The following is a 19,483-nucleotide window of genomic DNA, read 5'->3' as shown; positions in this document are numbered from 1 at the left end:
CCGGGGGGGGGGAAGGAGCGCGGAGGGGTCTGGGGGGCTCAGGGGTCCTAAAGGGCTCAGGGGTCCTGGGGGGATGAGGCGTCTTGGGAGGCTCAGGGGTCCAGGGGAGTTCAGGGGTCCAGGGGGGTTCAGGGATCCTGAGGGTCTCAGGGGTCCCGGGGGCTCAGGGGTCCCGGGGGCTCAGGGGTCCCGGGGGTCTCAGGGGTCCTGGGGGACTGAAGGGTCCCGGGGGGCTGAGGATTCCTAAAGGGCTCAGGGGTCCTGGGGGCTCAGGGGTCCTGATGGGGCTGAGGGGTCGTGGGGGGCCTAGGGGTCCTAAAAGCTCAGGGGTCCCGGGGAGCTCAGGGGTCCTGGGGGTCTCAGGGGTCCCGGGGGTCTCAGAGGTCCCGGGGGGCTCGGAGCGGTTTGGGCGCGGTCAGGAGCAGACCGGGCAGCGGAGGGGCTCCAGGGCCGGGAGATGGCGCCGGGGCCGGCCCCGCTCGCTCGGGGTCCCCGCCCGCCCCTCCCGGCTCCGGTAATCACGTGATGCCCCCGGGATGCTCGGTGCTCTCAGCCAATCAGCGCGCGGGGATCGTCTGCATCCCGCTCGGCCAATGGGAATCCGCCAGACCTTACGTCATCGCGGCCGGCCGCGCCCCGCCTCGCCATTGGCCGCCGCCCGCGCGGGCCCCGGCCAATCGCCGCTGGCCGCGGCCTCGCAACCACCTCGCCCCCGCGGCCTCACAACGGGTGGCGTCATCCCCGCGCGTTGACCAATCAGAGCCGCTCTTGCCTTTGACAGGCAGGGACTGGGACCAATCGCGGCCCGGAGCAGCGGGGCCGGGGCGGGCGCGAGGAGGTGCGGGCGGAAGCGGAAGCGGCGGCGGCGGGGGAAGATGGCGGCGCGGCGGGGCCCGGGGCCGGTGGCGGCGCTGGCGCTGCTGGCGCTGCTCGGCCCGGGGTGGCCCCTCCGCGGGGCCCGGGCCGCGCTCAACCTGCAGGAGCTCAGCGAGCTCAAGTACGGCCTCGAGATCCTGGCCGAGCCCGTGCTGGCCGGGCAGGTGCGCCGCGGTACCGGGGCCAACGGCTGGGGGAGGGGGAGGCGGGCGGCGTCCGGGGGGGTTCTACCGGGAGCGGCGGACCGGCCGTGGGGGTGCCGAGGAGCGGGGCACCGGCTGCGGGTCAGGAGGGCCGCCCGCGGGGGGGGACCGGGAGCACCTGTCCGGGGACGGAGCGGGGCGGGTCTCCGGGCTGGGGTGAACCGGGATCGGGACACCGGCCAGGGGGTGAATCGGGGCCGGGGCACCGGTCTGAGGCTGTACCGGGACCGGGGGAACTGCTCAGGGGCTGAGCCGAGCCCGGGATACCGGCTAGGGCTGAACCGGGAGCCCCAGTCCGGGACTGAACCGGGGCCGGGGCACCGCTCAAGGCTGTACCGGGCCCGGGGCACCGGCCAGGGGCTGCACTGGGCCCGTGCCCCCGGCTGAGCTCCTCACCGGGGCTCGTTCCGGGGCCGGCGGCAGCTGCCGGGCAGTGGAACACGGCCGGGGGTCTCTGCAGGGGCGGGAACGGGGCCGGGGGCACCGGGCCGAGGTCGGAGATGTCCCGGGCTGGGCTCGGGGTCCCGGCCAGGGACGGGGCATAGCGGCTCCCGGGGCTCGGGGGGTCCCGGGCAGGGCTCGGCATCCCGGGCTGGGCTCCCGGGCCGGGGCTCAGCGGCTCCGGGCACGGTCGGGGTCCCGGGCAAAGTCTGAGCCCAGCCGGGACAGCGGCTCCGGGAGCTCGGGGAGGTCCCGGGCAGGGCTTGAGGTCCCGGGCCGGGGCTCAGCGGCTCCGGGGGCTCGGGAGGGGCTCAGGGGTCCCGAGATGGGCTCGGGAGTCCCGGGCAGGGTTCCTGGGCCGGGGCTCAGCGGCTCCCGGGGTTCAGGGTCCCGGGAAGGGGCTCAGCCCAGCCGGGGCTCATCGATCCCGGTGTCCCGGGGGGGGTTCCCGCTCGGTCCCGGTGTCCCGGGGGGCGGTTCCCGGTCTGTCCCGGGGGGGTTCCCGGTCGGTCCCGGTGTCCCGGGGGGCGTTCCCGGTCGGTCCCGGTGTCCCGGGGGGGTTCCCGCTCGATCCCGGTGTCCCGGGGGGGGTTCCCGCTCGGTCCCGGTGTCCCGGGGGGCGGTTCCCGGTCTGTCCCGGGGGGGTTCCCGGTCGGTCCCGGTGTCCCGGGGGGCGTTCCCGGTCTGTCCCGGTGTCCCGGGGGGGTTCCCGCTCGGTCCCGGTATCCCGGGGGGTGTTCCCGGTCGGTCCCGGGGGTTCCCGCTCGGTCCCGGTGTCTCGGTGTGTCCGTACCTGCTCTGTGCGGGGCCGCTCCGTGCCTGGCGGGGGGGGTTGGTTCCGTTCCCCCCCCGGTGCCGCCCGCGCGTGTTCCGGATGTGCGGGGGGAGGGGGGGGGGGCAGGGACGGACCGGGGGTTTCACTCTCGGTTCCCCAATGCGGGGGGGTCACACCCGCTGCCCCCGTTTGTCCCGGTTTGTCCCGGGACGGCCCCGGGGCTCCTCCGGCTGATTTGGGGGGGTCCAGAGGATTTGGGGGGGTCCAGAGCCCCGTCCTGTCCCCCCCAACCCCCCCCGTGTGACCGGGACAGGGCGGGGCCGGGCCGGATGCGGCCGTTTGGGCGGGAACGGGGGGGCGGGGGGGATTTGGGGTCACCGGGGGGATTTGGGGTCACCGGGGGTGTCTGTGGGGTCACTGTGAGGCTTTGGGGTCACCGGGGGGATTTGGGGTCACCGGGGGTGTCTGTGGGGTCACTGTGAGGCTTTGGGGTCACCGGGGGTGTCTGTGGGGTCATGGGGGGCTTTGGGGTCACTGGGGGGGCTCTGGGGTCACTGGGGGGGCGTTCCCGGTGTCCGGGGGGGTTCACGTTTAGGGGGGGCTCTTTAGGGGTGCCAAGGGCTCTTTAGGGGTGCCAGAGGGAGCTCAGGGGGGCTCTTTAAGGTGCCAGGGGCTGTTTTGGGGTGCCAGGGGGGTCTCTGGGGTGCCAGGGGCTGTTTAGGGTGCCAGAGGGAGCTCAGGGGGGCTCTGGGGTGCCATGGGGGGGGCTCTTTAAGGTGCCAGGGGCTGTTTTGGGGTGCCGGGGGGGCTCTGTGGAGGCTCTTTAGGGGTGCCAGGTGTGTTCAAGGGTGCCGTGCCCTGACCCGGTGCCCCCCGTGCCCGCAGCGGCAGGACGTGGTGACGGTGGCATCGCGGTTCAAGCAGCTCTACGAGTGCCACCTGCCCCCCGCGGCCGTGGCACCGCCCCTGGCACCCCCCCGGGACCCCCGCGGGTACAACGGCTCCGGCGTGGCAGAGCTGCTGCGGCCCATGGGCACCGCGCCCTGCCTGCTCAAGGTGGGCATCGGGGGGCATGGGCACCATGGGCACCGCGCCCTGCCTGCTCAAGGTGGGCAATCAGGGGACATGGGCACCATGGGCACCATGGGCACCGCGCCCTGCCTGCTCAAGGTGGGCATCGGGGGGGCATGGCACCATGGGCACCGCGCCCTGCCTGCTCAAGGTGGGCATCGGGGGGGGCATGGGCACCATGGGCACCGCGCCCTGCCTGCTCAAGTGGGCATCAGGGGGGGCATGGAGGGTATGGGGAGCATGGGCACCGCGCTGTGCCTGGTCAAGGTGGGCATCAGGGGGGGCATGGGGGGCACAGGGGGCATGGGGAGTGCTGGGGACCATGGGCACCGTGCCCTGCCTGGTCAAGGTGGGCATCACAGGAGGCATGGGGAGCATGGGCACCGCGCCCTGCCTGCTCAAGGTGGGCATCAATGGGGGGGGCATGGGGAGTGATGGGGGGCATGGGCACTGCGCCCTGCCTGGTCAAGGTTGGCATCAATGGGGGGCATGGGAAGTGATGGGGCACCATGGGCACCGCCCTGCCTGGTCAAGGTGGGCATCAGGGGGGCATGGGCACCATGGGCACTGTGCTGTGCCTGGTCAAGGTGGGCATCACTGGGGGCATAGGGGAGGGCACCGCGCCCTGCCTGCTCAAGGTGGGCATCACAGGGGGCCATGGGGAGTGATGGAGGACTATGGGCACCGCGCTGTGCCTGGTCAAGGTGGGCATCACAGGGGGCATGGGGGAGGGCACAGTGCCCTGCCTGCTCAAGGTGGGCATCAGGGGGGGCATGGGCACCATGGGCACCGTGCCCTGCCTGGTCAAGATGGGCATCAGGGGGGCATGGGCACCATGGGCACTGTGCTGTGCCTGGTCAAGGTGGGCATCACTAGGGGCATGGGGGAGGGCACCGTGCCCTGCCTGCTCAAGGTGGGCTATGGGAGGGACACGGGAGGTGCCAGGGGGGCACGGGGAGGGCACAGGGGGCACTGCACCCTGCCTGCTCAAGGTGGGGCACGGGGGGTGCCAGGGGGGCACCCGTGCCCATCCTCACCCGCTGCCCTCCCCCAGACCAAGGACTGGTGGACGTACGAGTTCTGCTACGGGCGCCACATCCAGCAGTACCACCTGGAAGGTGACGCCGGCACGGGGCGGGCACGGGGCGGGCACGGGGCGGCCCTGAGGACCCCTCCCCCCTCAACGCGTGCCCGCCGTGTGCCCACCCTGTGCCCAGAGTCCGAGATCAAGGGCGACGTGTTGGTGCTGGGCTATTACCAGTCTGCCTTCGACTGGGACGACGAGGATGCCAAGGTGGGTGTGCCCCCCGCCCCGGGCACGGCAGGGCCGCTCCGTGCCCACCCCATGCCCACGCTGTGCCCACCTGTGCCCTGCAGGCCTCCAAGCAGCACCAGCTGAGGCGCTACCACAGCCAGAGCTACGTCAACGGCTCCCGCTGCGACCTGACCGGGCGTGCCCGCGAGGCCGAGGTCCGGGTAAGGCTGGCATGGCGGGCACGAGGGGCACGGGGGGCACTGAGGAGCGCCCTGGGCGCTGGGGGGGCGCAGCACCCTGCCTGAGCAAGGTGGGCAGCATGGGGGGCACTGAGGGGCACGGGGGGCACGGAGGGGCACAGGGGGCACTGAGGGGGCACAAGGGGGCACCCTGGGCACGGCAGGCCCTCACCGGGGCCGTGCCCGCAGTTCCTGTGCGAGGAGGGCACTGAGGGGCACAGGGGGCACACAGGGGGGCACCCTGGGCACGGCAGGCCCTCACCGGGGCCGTGCCCCGCAGTTCCTGTGCGAGGAGGGCACGGGCGATTACATTGCCCGCGTGGACGAGCCGCAGTCGTGCCAGTACGTGCTGACCGTGCACACCACGCGCATCTGCCACCACCCCTTCCTGCGCCCCGGCCCCGGGGCTGGCACCGCTGCCCATCCGCTGCCAGCCCGCCCTCTCGCCCGCCCAGTACGTGCAGTACGTGCGTGCCCAAGTCTGTGAGTACCGGGGGGCATGGGGGAGTGGGTACGGGGCTGGGGCTGCCCACCCTGAGGCTGGCACTGAGCCCGGCTGCGGGGCTGGCACTGCCCCCCCAGTTTGGGGCTGGCACCTTCATCCTAGAGCTGGCACTGCCCCCCCAGCCTGGGGCTGGCACTGTCACCTCATCCTAGAGCTGGCACTGTCACTCCAGCCTGGAGATGGCACCTTCATCCTAGAGCTGGCACTGCCCCCCCAAGCCTGGGGCTGGCACTGTCCCCTCCATGCCAGGGCTGGCACTGCCCTGTTCAGCCTGGACTGGCACTGTCCCCTCCATCCTGGAGCTGTCACTGTCACCTTCCTGTTCCTGTGCCCTCTGTCCTGGACTGGCACCGTTCCCTCTGTGCCAGGGCTGCCCTGGTCCCCTGCAGTGTGGAGCTGTCCCTGTCCCAGTGTCCCCAGCTGTCCCAGTGTCCCCAGTGTCCCCAGCTGTCCCTGTGTCCCCAGCTGTCCCTGTCCCCAGCTGTGCTGTCCCCAGCTGTCCCAGTGTCCCCAGTGTCCCCAGCTGTCCCTGTGTCCCCAGCTGTCCCTGTCCCCAGCTGTCCCCAGTGTCCCCAGCTGTCCCAGTGTCCCCAGCTATCCCTGTGTCCCCAGCTGTCCCCAGCTGTCCCTGTCCCCAGCTGTCCCAGTGTCCCCAGCTGTCCCAGGTGTCCCCAGTGTCCCCAGCTGTCCCTGTGTCCCCAGCTGTCCCTGTCCCCAGCTGTCCCAGTGTCCCCAGTGTCCCCAGCTGTCCCTGTGTCCCCAGCTGTCCCTGTCCCAGCTGTCCCAGTGTCCCCAGCTGTCCCAGTGTCCCCAGCTATCCCTGTGTCCCCAGCTGTCCCCAGCTGTCCCTGTCCCCAGCTGTCCCAGTGTCCCCAGCTGTCCCAGTGTCCCCAGTGTCCCCAGCTGTCCCTGTGTCCCCAGCTGTCCCTGTCCCCAGCTGTCCCAGTGTCCCCAGCTGTCCCAGTGTCCCCAGCTATCCCTGTGTCCCCAGCTGTCCCTGTGTCCCCAGCTGTCCCAGTGTCCCCAGCTGTCCCCAGTGTCCCCAGCTGTCCCTGTGTCCCCAGCTGTCCCCGTGTCCCCAGCTGTCCCCAGCTGTCCCCGTGTCCCCAGCTGTCCCCAGCTGTCCCTGTGTCCCCAGCTGTCCCAGTGTCCCCAGCTGTCCCCAGCTGTCCCTGTGTCCCCAGCTGTCCCCGTGTCCCCAGCTGTCCCTGTGTCCCCAGTGTCCCCAGCTGTCCCTGTGTCCCCAGTGTCCCCAGCTGTCCCTGTGTCCCCAGCTGTCCCCGTGTCCCCAGCTGGTCCCTGTGTCCCCAGCTGTCCCAGCTGTCCCAGTGTCCCCAGCTGTCCCAGTGTCCCCAGCTGTCCCCAGTGTCCCCAGCTGTCCCCGTGTCCCCAGCTGTCCCTGTGTCCCAGCTGACACCAAGCGCAGGGTGGAGGAGATCTCGGAGGAGCTGCGCTCGCTGGACTCGCGGCTCTGGAGTGACAGGGACAGCGAGGTGCCACCCCCGGGGGCACCCAGGGACACCCAGGAGGGTACGGCCCTGTCCCCTCCCCGCCGTGACGGCGCTGCCACCGTCCCTTCCGCCCCTGTGCCAGCTGTGCCAGCCCTGTCCCCTCTGTGCAGGGACCCAGGCAGAGCCGGCGCAGGATGTGCCAACCGGGGAGCAGGAGGTGCCAACCACAGCCGGTGCCCAGCGGGACAGCGCCAGGGTGAGTGCCAGTGGCCTTGGGGACATCCTGGTGTCACTTTGGGGGTTTGAGCCCTGCTCCAGTGGCCCTGGGGACATCCTGGTGTCACTTTGGGGGTTTGAGCCCTGCTCCAGTGGCCCTGGGACATCCTGGTGTCACTTTGGGGTTTGAGCCCTGCTCCAGTGGCCTTGGGGACACTCTGTGTCACTTTGGGGGTTTGTGCCCTGCTCCATGCCCGGTGTCCTCCCTGCAGGAGCCATCCCCGAGGGCAGCTGGTGGTCGGGCAGCTGGTGAGTCCTGGGAGCTCCTCCCTGTGCCACCTCCGTGCCACCCCTGTGTCCCCCCTGCCCCCATGCCCACCCTGTGTCCCCCACATCACCTCCATGCCTACCCCATGTCCCCACATCGCCTCCATGCCCCATTGTGTCCCCTGTGTCACCCCCGTGCCCACCACATGCCCCCATGTCACCTCCATGCCCCCCTGTGTCCCCGATGCCCACCCCATGCCCCCCGTGTCCCCTGTGTCACCCCCCATGCCTCATGCCACCCCCATGCCCACCTTGTGTCCCCCATGTCACCCCCATGCCCATCCTGTGTCCTCCTTGTCCCCTCTATGCCCACCCCGTTGTCCCCTGTGTCCCCCATGCCCCCAGTGCCCCCTGGCACTGCCATCCCCGTTGCCCACCCCATGCCCGCGGTGCCCGCCTGGCACTGCCACCCCCGTTGCCCCCTCACAGACCCCCGCAGGAGGATCCACTTCAAGGTGATCCGCAGCCCCGGGGACCTGCTGCAGTTCCTCGAGGAGCTCAAGGAGAGCACCAGGAAGGTGGGCACCGCCCCGTGCCCTCCCTCGGGCCCCCCCCGTGCCTCAGTTTCCCCCTGAGCCCCCTCCCGCTGCCCCAGGCCAGGGAGAAGGCGAGCGAGGAGGAGGAGGAGGAGGAGGAGGAGGAAGCAGCCAAGGCTGCCCCAGCCCCGCCGGGCCCTGCAGAGCCCCCCAGCCCCGAGGCCCTGCCCGGCGCCGAGGCCGCCCCCACGGGGCAGAGGAGGAGGAGGAGGAGGAGGATGAAGATGAGGAGGAGGAGGAGGCGGGGCCGCTGCTGGCGGGGCTGGAGCTGCTGCCGCGGGAGCAGGTGGCGAGGCTGAAGGAGGAGGTGAAGAACCAGATGGAGCAGGAGTTCGACAGCATCATCAGCGAGGTGGGGACCCCGACGGGCCGGGACCCCCATTGGGGACCCCCTGAGGGGCCGGGACCCCCATTGGGGACCCCCTGAGGGGCTGCGACCCCCCTGAGGGGCTGGGAACCCCCCTGAGGGGCTGGGAACCCCATTGGGACCCCGTGAGGGGCTGGGAACCCCCCTGAGGGGCTGGGACCCCCATTGGGGCTGGGACCCCCTGAGAGGCACTGGACCCCCATTGGGGACCCTCTGCGGGGCACTGGGATCCCCCTGATGGGGCTGGGAACCCCATTGGGGACCCCCTGAGGGGCTGCGACCCCCTGAGGGGCTGGGAACCCCATTGGGGCTGGGACCCCCCTGAGAGGCACTGGGACCCCCATTGGGGACCCCCCTGAGGGGCTGGGACCCCCATTGGGGACCCCCTGAGAGGCACTGGGACCCCCATTGGGGACCCTCTGCGGGGCACTGGGATCCCCCTGATGGGGCTGGGACCCCCGTTGGGGGACCCCTGGAGGGGCTGGGACCCCCCTGATGGGCTGGGACCCCTACAGGGTACTGGGACCCCCACAGGGGCACTGGGACCCCCACTGGGGACCTCTTGATGGGGCTGGGCCCCCCCTGAGGGGCTGGGACCACCAATGGGGACCCCCTGAGGGGCACTGGGACCCCTGGCTGGGCTGGGACCCCCATTGGGGACCCCCTGAGGGGCTGGGACCCCCACAGGGGCACTGGGACTCCCTGACTGGGTTGGGATCCCCACAGTGGCCCTGGGACCCCTCTCACCATGCTGGGACCCCACAGGGGCACTGGGACCCCACCCCCCAAAATGGGGATCCCCTCATTGCTGTGGGGCCACCCTGTCCACACCAGGGACCCCTGGTTGGGCTGGGGAGCCCCTGGGAGGTTTGGGGACCCTGTTGGGAGGGTTGGGACCCCCTGGCTGGGCTGGGGACCCCATGACTGCGCGGGGAGGCCCTGGGAGGGCTGGGGACCCTGTGGGATGGCCAGGGGTGCCCAGCAGAGCTGGGGACAGCCTGTGTGGCCCCGCTGCTCCGGTCCGTGCTGGCCCGGCCGCCGAACGGGCCCCGAACCGTCCCGGTGCAGGTGGAGGAGGAGCTGGAGACCGAGGGGCTCAAGGGCGAGTTCGACCGGAGGCGCGCCACGCGGACCCTGGCGAGCACCCTGAGCCGCCTGATGGAGCGGCTGGAGCGGCCCGAGCCCCGCCGCGACCCCCCCCGGGACCCGCAGGGAGGAAGAGGAGGAGCAGGAGGAAGAGGAGGAAGGAGCCGCGAGGAAGGGCAGCAGCCCCCGGCCGGCCAAGGACGGGCGGGTGCGGGCGCGGACGGGCAGGGCCGGGGGGAGCCGGGACACCCCCAAAGATCCGGAACCCCCCCGGGACAAGCAGGAGCCCCCCCGGACAAGCAGAGCCCCCCGGCGGTGGAGAACGAGGTGCGGGAGCTGCTGGCCAAGGAGGGGCTGCGCGCTGAAGGTACGGGGGGGGGTCCCGGCCGGGGGTGGGGGGGGCGGCACGGGGAGAGCCCCCCCAGACCCAAATGAACCCCCCGGTGCCCGGCAGGGAAAATCGAGATCAAGATCGTGACGGCGGCGGCGGGGGCGAGGAGGAGGAGGGGGCGCAGTGGCTGTCGGAGGAGGATTCGCGGAGCCTCAAGGAGATTTTCCTCAGCATCCCTGGTGCGGGGGGACGGGGAAGGGGTTCTGAGGGGCGGGAAGGGTTCTGAGGGGCGGGGGGAAGGGTTCTGAGGGGCGGGAAGGGTTCTGAGGGGCGGGGGGAAGGGTTCTGAGGGGCGGGGGGAAGGGTTCTGAGGGGCGGGGGGAAGGGTTCTGAGGGGCGGGGAAGGGTTCTGAGGGGCGGGAAGGGTTCTGAGGGAGGGGAAGGGTTCCGAGGGAGGGGAAGGGTTCTGAGGGGCGGGGAAGGGTTCTGAGGAGGGGAAGGGTTCCGAGGAGGGGAAGGGTTCTGAGGGAGGGGAAGGGTTCCGAGGGAGGGGAAGGGTTCTGAGGGGCGGGGAAGGGTTCCGAGGGAGGGGAAGGGTTCTGAGGGAGGGGAAGGGTTCTGAGGGGCGGGGGGAAGGGTTCTGAGGGAGGGGGCGCAGCTGAGGGTGGGCAGGAGGGGAATTTGTGGTGTTGGGGGAAAGCAGGGACACGGCTGAGGTGGGGGAAACTGAGGCACGGCAGGGTTGGGGAATGGCGGGAGGGGCGTCGCTGAGGAACAGGGGAACAGGGGGAAACTGAGGCACGCTGGGGACACATTGAGGTGGAGAGGTGGGGGCAGGACACAGGTGGGGGGGCTGAGGAGGGAAAAGTGGGTACGGGGTGGCAGTGAGGTGATAGGGGTACTGAGGGGATGGGGGGCATGAGGTGAAGGGGGGCACAGGTGAGAGGGAGGCACAAATGTCAGGTGGGCACTGATTGAAGGGGGGCACTGAGATCAGGTGGGCACAGATGTCAGGTGGGCACAGAGGTGAGGTGGGCACTGATTTCCTCCCTCAGGTGCAGGGCATGGAGGTCAGGGTGGGCACTGAGGGAATGGGGGTGGGCACTGAGGTCAGGTGGGCACTGATTTCCCCCCTCCCCAGGTGCAGGGAACAGAGATGAAGGGGGACACTGAGATCAGGGTGGGCACAGATGTCAGGTGGGCACTGATGCCAGGTGGGCACTGATTCCCCCTCTCCCCAGGTGCAGGGCACGGAGGTGAGGTGGGCACTGGGGTGACAGGGGGCACAGCTGTCGGTGGGCACAGGTGGGCACTGATTGCCCCTTTGGCCCAGGTGCAGGGCACAGAGGTGAGGTGAGCACTGGGGTGACAGGGGACACAGATGTCAGTGGGCACAGCTGGGCACTGATTGCCTCTTTGGCCCAGGTGCAGGGCACGTAGGTGAGGTGGGCACTGGGGGTGACAGGGGGCACAGCTGTCGATGGGCACAGGTGGGCACTGATTGCCCCTCTGCCCAGGTGCAGGGCACGGAGGAGGCGCAGAAGGAGCGGCGCCGCCTGCAGGCCCTGCAGGACAATTACCGCTTCGTCTGGGGGGGCCGCCAGGAGCCCCCCCCCGCCCGCCGACTCCGAGGACCAAGACTTCTGACCCCCCCCAAAGCTGAGCCCTTAAATCCTGAATGGCCCCCCCGGAATTGTGGCTGTGCCCCTGCCCTGCCCTGGCACCGGGCACAGGGGGCACCCCAAGGACGCCCCGGGGGACCCTGCCCTGTTTGGGGGGACATCGCCGTGCCCCCCCAGGGGACCCTGCGCTGTCACCGCGGGCATTTGTGACACGGATGAACTGGGGGGGGCAGGGGGGAGGAGTGCCCGTGATTTTGGGGGGGGGGTGGATTGTGTGTAATTAATTGGGGTAATTGGGGGGGGTCCTGTTGCCGCCGGTGCCGCCCCCGGCCCGGGGGGTCTCTCTCTCATAATGAGATGTCGCGTTCGCGCCCCCCCCCCCTTTTATCAATAAACCGAGGTCGCCCGGGCTGTGTCTGTGTCCCCCTCCCCGTGTCCCCCCCCGGGCTGTGTCTGTGTCCCCCCTCCCCGTGTCCCCCCCCGGCTGTGTCTGTGTCCCCCCGTGTCCCCCCCCACTGTCCGGCGGTCTCCGTTCCTCCCCCCCTCGCCCAAAATCGCGGGAGGGCGGGGCCATGGGCGCGGCAGCCAATCAGAATTAGGGCGGGGCTAGGGGCTCGCCCGGCCTCGGCCAATGGGAGCGCGGGGGGCGGAGACAGCGGTGCCACCGGCACCCGGGAACGACCGGACCACCGGGATCCCCGGAGGGTCTGGGCCCGCCCCAGCCCCCGGTGCACCCGGAGGGACCGGGACCACCGGGACCGCCCCAGCCTTGGGCACAGCGGTGCCCCGCGCACCACCGGAGCCCCCGGGCCCCCCGGATCCGCCGGTACCCCCCGGGACCCAGCAGGGCCCCCAGACCAGCCAGGACACAGGAATCGACCTTGGGACCCCCCGCCGGGCTGGGCCGGGACCCCCGAGCCGCGGCAGCAGGTGAGGCCACAGCCGGCGCTCCCCGTTCCGCAGCTCCCCCTGTTCCCCCTTACCTGAGAGCAGAGGGTCAGCCCTTGTCCCCGTCTGGATTTGGGTGCCCGGCGCGGGGTGGTGCCGTTACTGCCCCGTGGGTGTCACCCTGTCCGTGGGTGTCACCCTGTCCCCTCCGTGGCTCCTGTGCCCTGTCCCCCTCCTCCCACGGGCTCCACCACGGGGCTGCCCCGCCCGTGGAAGCTGCAGCGCTGGGGGGTGACGGGGGGATCCCCAGAGACCCCCCCCCAAGCACAGGGCAGGTGTCCCCACGCTAACGGGGGGGGTTCCCGCTGACCCCCGCAAGGTGTTCCCATGCTGATGGGGGGGTCCCGATAACCCCCCTAGGTGTCCCCATGGTGACAAGAGATCCCCATGATCCCCTCCAGTGTCCCCACGCTGACGGGGGGGGGTTCCCACTGACCCCCCCAGGTGTCCCCATGGTGACAGGGGGTCCCCATGTCCCACTCACAGGTGTCCCCACGCTGACAGATGGTCTCGTGGCTACCCCAGGTGTCCCCATACTGACAGGGGGTCCCCACTGACACCCCCAGGTGTCCCCATGATGACAGGGGGGTTCCCAATGATTCCCCCCCTACAAGCCAGGTGTCCCCACGCTGACGGAGGGTCCCATGTCGCCCCCCAGGTGTCCCCATGCTGCTCCTGGGCCTGCAGAGCCCCCGCCTGTCCTTCCCCGGGGGTCTCCTGGTGGGCTTCATCAGCACCTTCCTCCTCCTCCGCGGCCTCCTGCTGCCCCCGCCGGTGCCCGCCCCCAGCCGGGACCCCCGGGTGCCCCATGGCCCCCCCGGGACCCCCCCGTACCCCGCGCTCTACGGCGCGGCCCCGTCGGACGCTGCAGGTGGGCACTGGGTGGCACCGAGAGGGGACACGGGGGGGGGTGGGACTGGCAGGGGGACTTGTGGGGGGCTTCACCCTCTCTGCTCCGTGGGCTGGGGACAGCGGCAACGCCCTGAGAGTGGCAGCTGAGGGAGCTGAGGGTGTTGGGGGAAAGCAGGGACGCGGTTGAAGTGAGGGAAACTGAGGCACGGCAGGGCTGGGGAGTGGGGGGGGGGGCGTCACTGAGGAACGGGGGAAACTGAGGCACGGGGGGATACATTGAGGTGGAGAGGGTGGGGGCAGGACACAGGCGGGGGGGCTGAGGAGGGAAAAGTGGGGCACGGGGGGCCAGTGAGGTGAGGGGGGCACAGAGGGAAGGGGGCATTGGCGGGGTGAGGGGCGCTGAGGGGCGGGGGAGGGCGTTGCAGGTGGGGACAAGGGGGGAGGACTCTGGTGGGATGGGGCTGGCAGGGGGACCTGGGGGTTCTCACCCCCTCTGCTCCAGGGTTGGGGACGGTGACAATGCCCTGGCAGCGGGGACATCGCCGTCTCTGCTCCGTGGGTTGGGGACGGTGACAATGCCCTGGCAGCGGGGACATCGCGGTCTCTGCTCCGCGGACTGGGGACGGTGACAATGCCCTGGCAGCGGGGACATCGCGGTCTCTGTTCCGCGGGCTGGGGACGGTGACAATGCCCTGGCAGCGGGGACATCGCTGTCTCTGCTCCGCGGGTTGGGGACGGTGACAATGCCCTGGCAGCGGGCACATGGCGGTCTCTGCCCCGGTCCCCAGGCGAGGACGCGGCGGTGGCGCGGGCGCTGTTCCGGCGGGTGCGGGTGCTGTGCTGGGTGCTGACAGCGCCCCAAACCCTGGAGAGCCGGGCCCGCCACGTGCGGGACACCTGGGCGCGACACTGCAACGTGGCGCTGTTCGTCAGCTCCGAGCCCGCCCCGACCTTCCCCGCGCTGGGGCTGGGGGTGCCCGAGGGCCGGGGGCAGCTCTACCGCAAAACCGCCCGGGCGCTGCTCTTCGTGCACCGGCACCTCCGCGCCAGCGCCGAGTGGTTCCTCAAGGCCGACGACGACACCTTCGTGCTGCTGGACAACCTGCGCTGGCTGCTGGCGCCGCTCCCGCCGCAGCGGCCGCTCTACCTCGGCAAACGCTTCCGTCCCTTCGCCCGCCAGGGCTACATGAGCGGCGGGGCCGGTTACGTGCTCAGCCGGGGCGCTCTGAGCCGCCTGGCCCCCGCCCTGGCCCGCGGCTCCTGCGGGCGCGGCGGCCCCGAGGAGGACGTGGCGCTGGGACGGTGCCTGGAGCGGCTCGGCGTGCCCGCGGGGGACTCGCGGGACACGCGGGGACGGGAAACCTTCCACCCCTTCCCGCCCGAGATCCACCTCACGCACCGCTTCGCCCGCGGCTTCTGGTACCCGCGCTACAGCTGGTACCCCGTGGTGGAGGTGGGTCGCAGCCCGGCACAGCCTGGCACAGCCTGGCACAGCCTGGGCGGCTGGGGGTGGGGGGTGATTGTGGCCCCCCACGAGTGGCTGTGCCCCCCCCAAGCACGGTCGGAACCCCCCATGTGCGCCCTCAGTAGCTGCTGTGTCCCTGGGAGTGGCACAGCTCTCCTCGGGTGGCATCTGTGCCCACCGTGCCTGGCAGTCCCACGGCCACAAACGCCTTGTGTGGCTCTGGTGTCCCCACCGTGCGTGGCCACCACCCCCCCTGCGTGTCCCTGGTCACCTCCCATGGCCGTGACACCCTCGAGGTGCAGCCAGAGCCACCTCCGTGCCTGCCTGGCATGTCGTGCCAACGTGGGGGAACCATGGCATCGCCCCCCCACATCCCTGTGAGGTCCCCGGCCATGCCAGGATGTCCCTGCACTGTGTAGCTGTGTGTGACCAGCGTGTCCCCAACGTGTGACCGCCGTGTCCCCCACGTGTGGCCACCGTGTCCCCCCTCACACGTGGCCACAGCTCCTCCTCGGTGGCCTTGGTGTCCCTGCCCAGCCATGACCCCCCTGCCATGGCCGTGTCCCCCAGCGTGTCCCCCCCCTTGGGGCCCAAGGTCCACCCGCAGTGATCCCTCTGTCACCAGTGTCCCCTCTGTCACCAATGTCCCCTCTGTCACCCATGTCCCCTCTGTCACCAGTGTCCCCTCTGTGCTCCCGTGCCCTCTGTGCTGGCGCTGCCCCCACCCTGCTCAGTTCTGCTGCCCCCTCCCCACCCTGCCCGTGCCACCCAGGGGTGTGAGGGGCTCTGGGTGCCCGATGCCACCCCCTGTGTCCCCCCTGTGTCCCCGCAGGGCCCGCAGTGCTGCTCGGACCTGGCCGTGTCCTTCCACTACGTGTCCGGGGAGGAGATGTACGAGCTGGAGTACCTGAGCCAGCGGCTGCGGCCCTACGGCTACAGAGCCCGCTACCGCCCCCCGCTGAGCCCTCCCGGGACCCCCAACGCCACCGGGACCCCCGGGACCCCCAACGCCACCCGCAGCCAGCCGGGTCCCCAAGCCCCCAAAGCCCCCGAGCCCTACCGGATCCCCCCGCGTTGAAGTGGCTCCAAATTTGGGGGTCCCCCCCCCACCATGGTCCCATTGCTGCCCCGGAACCCCAAATGCCCCGAGCCCCCCCCCCCCACCCCCCCCGTGCCCTGCGCCCACCCCAGCGTGGCCCTAATGAGGCCCTAATTAGCGGCTGTTAATGAGCTTTGCTCAGGGGATTGGTGGCCCCGAGCCGGGGGTGCCGCGGGACGGAGCCTGGGGGGAATTTGGGGGCACCGGGGAGGGTCCGGAGGGGTCTGAGGAGGACACGGGGCTGGGGGAGGGGGGAAGGGTCCCATGGGGGGGGGTCTGGGTGATGGCACCCCGATAGGACCTCAAGGAGGGGACAGTGCCAGGCCCCGATGTGGGCACCGTCACCTCCTGTCCCCTCCTGTCCCTTCCCGTCCCCACCTCCGTGGCTGACGTGGCCGTGCCCCCCCTCAGGATGACCCCCCATGGTGACAGTGACCCCCCCCCCAAGTCCATGTTGTCCCCGTGGTCCCCCCGTGTTGTCCCCTCGCCCCCCACGGATCCCCCCGAGTCCTGGACCCCCCCAAGTGACCCCCCAGCTCCTGGGGGCGGCCAGAGCGGGAATTTGGGGGGTCGCGAGAGGGGACGGTGCCCCCCCAAGCTGGGGGGTGAAGGAGGCTCCGTGTTTGGGGGAGCCGCCCCTCATTCCTGCTTGAGGACCCCAAATACCCTGAGACTCCCCCCCCACCCCCCCATCTCCCGCGCCCCCCAGGCGGACCCTCGCGGCCCCAATTAGCGGCTGTTAATGAGCTTTGCGGGGATGTGATGGCCTTGATCCGGGGGGGAAGTGGGGGGGGCAAAGCGGGGCTGAGGGATTGAGGGGGGGGGCCCGGGGGTCTCAGCAGGACACAGAGTGGGGGGGGAGGGTCCCACTGTCAAGCTGGGGGGGGTGTGTGGGACCCCACGGTGGGGGGAGAGCCGGGACAGACGGACAGGGGGACAGACAGACGGGGGACAAGGACGGACCCTGCAGCTGTGAGGGACAGCGGTGCTGGGGGGTGGCAGGCGACGCCTCGGGGACCGTCCGGGGGTGACGAGGAGGGGACATTGGGGTGGGGGTTGCTCAAGGCTGGGGGGCGGTACAGGACGGGGTGGCCGATTTTGATGTCCCTGTGTCCCATTTTGGTGCCCCCGTGGCCGATTTTGGTTTCCTCGTGTCCCGTTTTGGTGTCCCCGTGTCCAATTCTGGTGTCCGATTTTGGTGTCCCCGTGTCCCATTTTGGTGTCCCCGTATCCGATTTTGGTGTCCCCGTGTCCCATTTTGGTGTCCCCGTGTCCCTTTGTCCCCGCACAGACCCCAGGCCCCCCCGTGTCCCCTCCCCATCTCCAGCGGCTGCAGCCGGGCGGGGTTGGCCCCACCCAGTCCCACCGGCCACGCCCACACACGACCACGCCCCACGAGGCACCGCCCACCCACCAGGCACCGCCCACGCGCTCGCAATCTTAGCCACGCCCACCTTATTTGCATACCGACCACGCCTACCTATCAAACCCCGCCCTTTCGGAGCCTAATATGCCGGTTGACCACGCCCCCTTATTTACATACGGGCCGTCGTACAGCAACTCACCGCCCTCGGACCCCGCCCATCTCATTACTATGTAAGCCCCGCCCCAGATCAGATGGCCACGCCCACTTCAGGAGACGCCCCGCCCCCGCCGCTCAGCTCCGGTCAGGGCGGGGGCGCCGGTGACGGGCGGGGCACGGGCCGGGGCAGCGACCCCTCCCCAGTGCCCCCCGGTGTCCCCAGTGCCCCCTCACTGCTTCCAGTGCCCCCCGGTGTCCCCCAGTGCCCTCCAGTACCCCCCAGTGCCCCCCGGTGTCCCCCAGTGCCCTCCAGTGCTCCCAGTTCCCCCTGTGCCCCCCGGTGTCCTCCAGTGCCCTCCAGTACCCCCCAGTGCCCCCAATGCCCCCCGGTGTCCCCCAGTGCCCCCAGTGCCCCCCCACTGCTTCCAGTGCCCCCTGGTGTCCCCCCCCCGCCTCCCCCAGTGTCCCCAGTGCCTCCAGTGCCCTCCAGTGTTTCCCAGTGTCCCAAGGACCCCTCAGTGCCCCCCCAGTGCCCCTCAGTGCTTCCAGTGCCCCGGGCATACCCCAGTGCTCTGCTGTGCCCCCAGTGCCCTCCTGTGCCCCCCCAGTGCCCCCTCAGTGCTTCCAGTGCTCCTTGGTGTCCCCCTCGTGTTCCCCATTGCCCCCCCAGTGCTCCCAGTGCCCCCCCAGTGCCCCCAGCGTTCCCAGTGTCCCGGGGACTCCTCAGTGCCACCCCAGTGCCCCCCAGTGCCCTCCAGTGCCCCCACTGTCCCCCCTCGTGTACCCCAATGCCCTCCAGTGCCCCCCAATGCCCTCCAGTGCTCCCAGTGCCCCCCAGTGCCTTCCAGTGCCTCCCCAGCCGCGCACAGCGGCCGGACCCCCCCGCCCTGTGACGCCCCTCACTGTCACCCCCCCCGTCACTGTGTGCCACCGCCCGTGATGCCCCTACCTCGGGTCATTCCTGCCCCCAGGTGCCACCTGTGTCACCCACCCTGTGTGCCCGCCGCTCTGTCACCCATTCCCAGTGCGACCGTGTCACTCACCCGCCGCGCGCAGTGCCCCCCGTGCCCTCCATGTCCTCTGGGGCCCCCCCCGTGTCCCCTGTGCCCACTCCATGTCCCATGCCCCCCGCTGCCCCTCCATGTCCCCTGTGCCCCTCCGTGTCCCCTGTGCCCACTCCATGTCCCATGCCACCCCCCGACCCTCCATGTCCCCTGTGCCCCTCCGTGTCCCCCGTATGCTGCGTCCTCCCCGCGTTCCTGCCACCTCCATGTCCCCTGTGCCCTCCATGTCCCCTGTGTCCCCCCGTGTCCCCTGCACGCTGTGTCCCCCGTGTCCTCCGTGCCTTCCATGTCCCCTGTGCCCCCTCCATGTGCCCTGTGCCCTCCCAGTGTCCCCCGCATGCTGTGCCCCTGTGTCCTCGCATTCCTGTCACCCCCGTGTCCCCCGTGCTCCCCGCGCCCCCCTGTGCCCTCCATGTCCCCTGTGCCCCTGTGTCCCCTGTGCCCCCTCCATGTCCCCTGTGTCCCACCGTGTCCCCCGTATGCTGTGTCCCCCGTGTCCCCCCCGCGTTCCTGCCACCTCCATGTCCCCCGTGCCCTCCCATGTCCCCTGTGCCCTCCATGTCCCCTGTGCCCCTGTGTCTCCTCGCGTTCCTGCCACTCCCGTGTCCCCTGTGTCCTCCTCGTGTCCCCTGTGCCCTCCCATGTCCCCTGTGCCCCCCCGTGTCCCCCACCACATTCTGTGCCCGCTGTGCCCCCGCGTTCCTGTCACCCCCGTGTCCCCTGTGCCCCCCCATGTCCCCTGTGCCCTCCATGCCCCCCCCGTGCCCTCCGTGCCCCTCCCGTGCCCTCCATGCCCCCCGTGCCCTCCATGCCCCTCCCGTGCCCCCCGTGCCCCCCCGTGAAGGACGAGCCGTGTCACAGCACCAGTGTCCGACATTGTCACGTACTTACAGTCACACCCGAGAGATGAAATCGCTGTACACGGCCCGGCCCCCCGGGCCCCCCCGGACCCCCCGGGCCCCCCCCGGGCCTGGGCCCCCCCCACCGACCCCTCCCGCCCCCCGCCCCCCCCCGGGCTCCCCGGCTCGGCCCCGCGGGGGCGTCTCGGGGGCGTCAAAGCCGGGGCGCCCCTACATTCATGGGGGGTCCCGGGAGGGGGGCGCGGGGGCCCCCCCAGGCCGGCGGGAGGGGCTCGGGGGTCCCGCCGGCCGTGCCCCCCCGCGGGAGGAGGGGCTGGCTCTATCCTATCGCTGAACAAAGCAATAAATTAACAAATGAACGGGGATCCCGAG

The 19,483-nt window shown here is 71.2% G+C and overlaps 2 protein-coding genes across 2 annotated transcripts; both read left to right on the top strand.

Annotated features, from left to right (window-relative positions):
• The first annotated feature begins 875 nt into the window (after positions 1–875).
• LOC134431255 (protein OS-9-like) lies at positions 876–9,965 on the top strand. The gene is given in 18 exon segments (XM_063179239.1): positions 876–1,040; positions 3,181–3,351; positions 4,421–4,484; positions 4,584–4,660; positions 4,744–4,842; positions 5,141–5,254; positions 5,256–5,343; positions 6,776–6,895; positions 6,987–7,072; positions 7,305–7,341; positions 7,789–7,877; positions 7,955–8,089; positions 8,092–8,247; positions 9,331–9,476; positions 9,478–9,641; positions 9,644–9,715; positions 9,803–9,832; positions 9,835–9,965. Coding segments are annotated over 18 exon segments (1,944 nt in total).
• Positions 9,966–11,932: 1,967 nt separating this feature from the next.
• LOC134431254 (glycoprotein-N-acetylgalactosamine 3-beta-galactosyltransferase 1-like) lies at positions 11,933–15,644 on the top strand. The gene is made up of 5 exons (XM_063179238.1): positions 11,933–12,231; positions 12,610–12,620; positions 12,908–13,120; positions 13,890–14,554; positions 15,399–15,644. Exons 1-5 carry the CDS (start codon positions 11,933–11,935, stop codon positions 15,642–15,644), a joined length of 1,434 nt encoding a protein of 477 aa, XP_063035308.1.
• The last annotated feature ends 3,839 nt before the right edge of the window (positions 15,645–19,483 follow it).

The sequence above is a fragment of the Melospiza melodia genome, chromosome 31 (assembly GCF_035770615.1).
Source record: "Melospiza melodia melodia isolate bMelMel2 chromosome 31, bMelMel2.pri, whole genome shotgun sequence".
Lineage (NCBI taxonomy): Eukaryota > Metazoa > Chordata > Aves > Passeriformes > Passerellidae > Melospiza > Melospiza melodia.
This window is presented reverse-complemented; position numbering and strand designations above follow the sequence as displayed.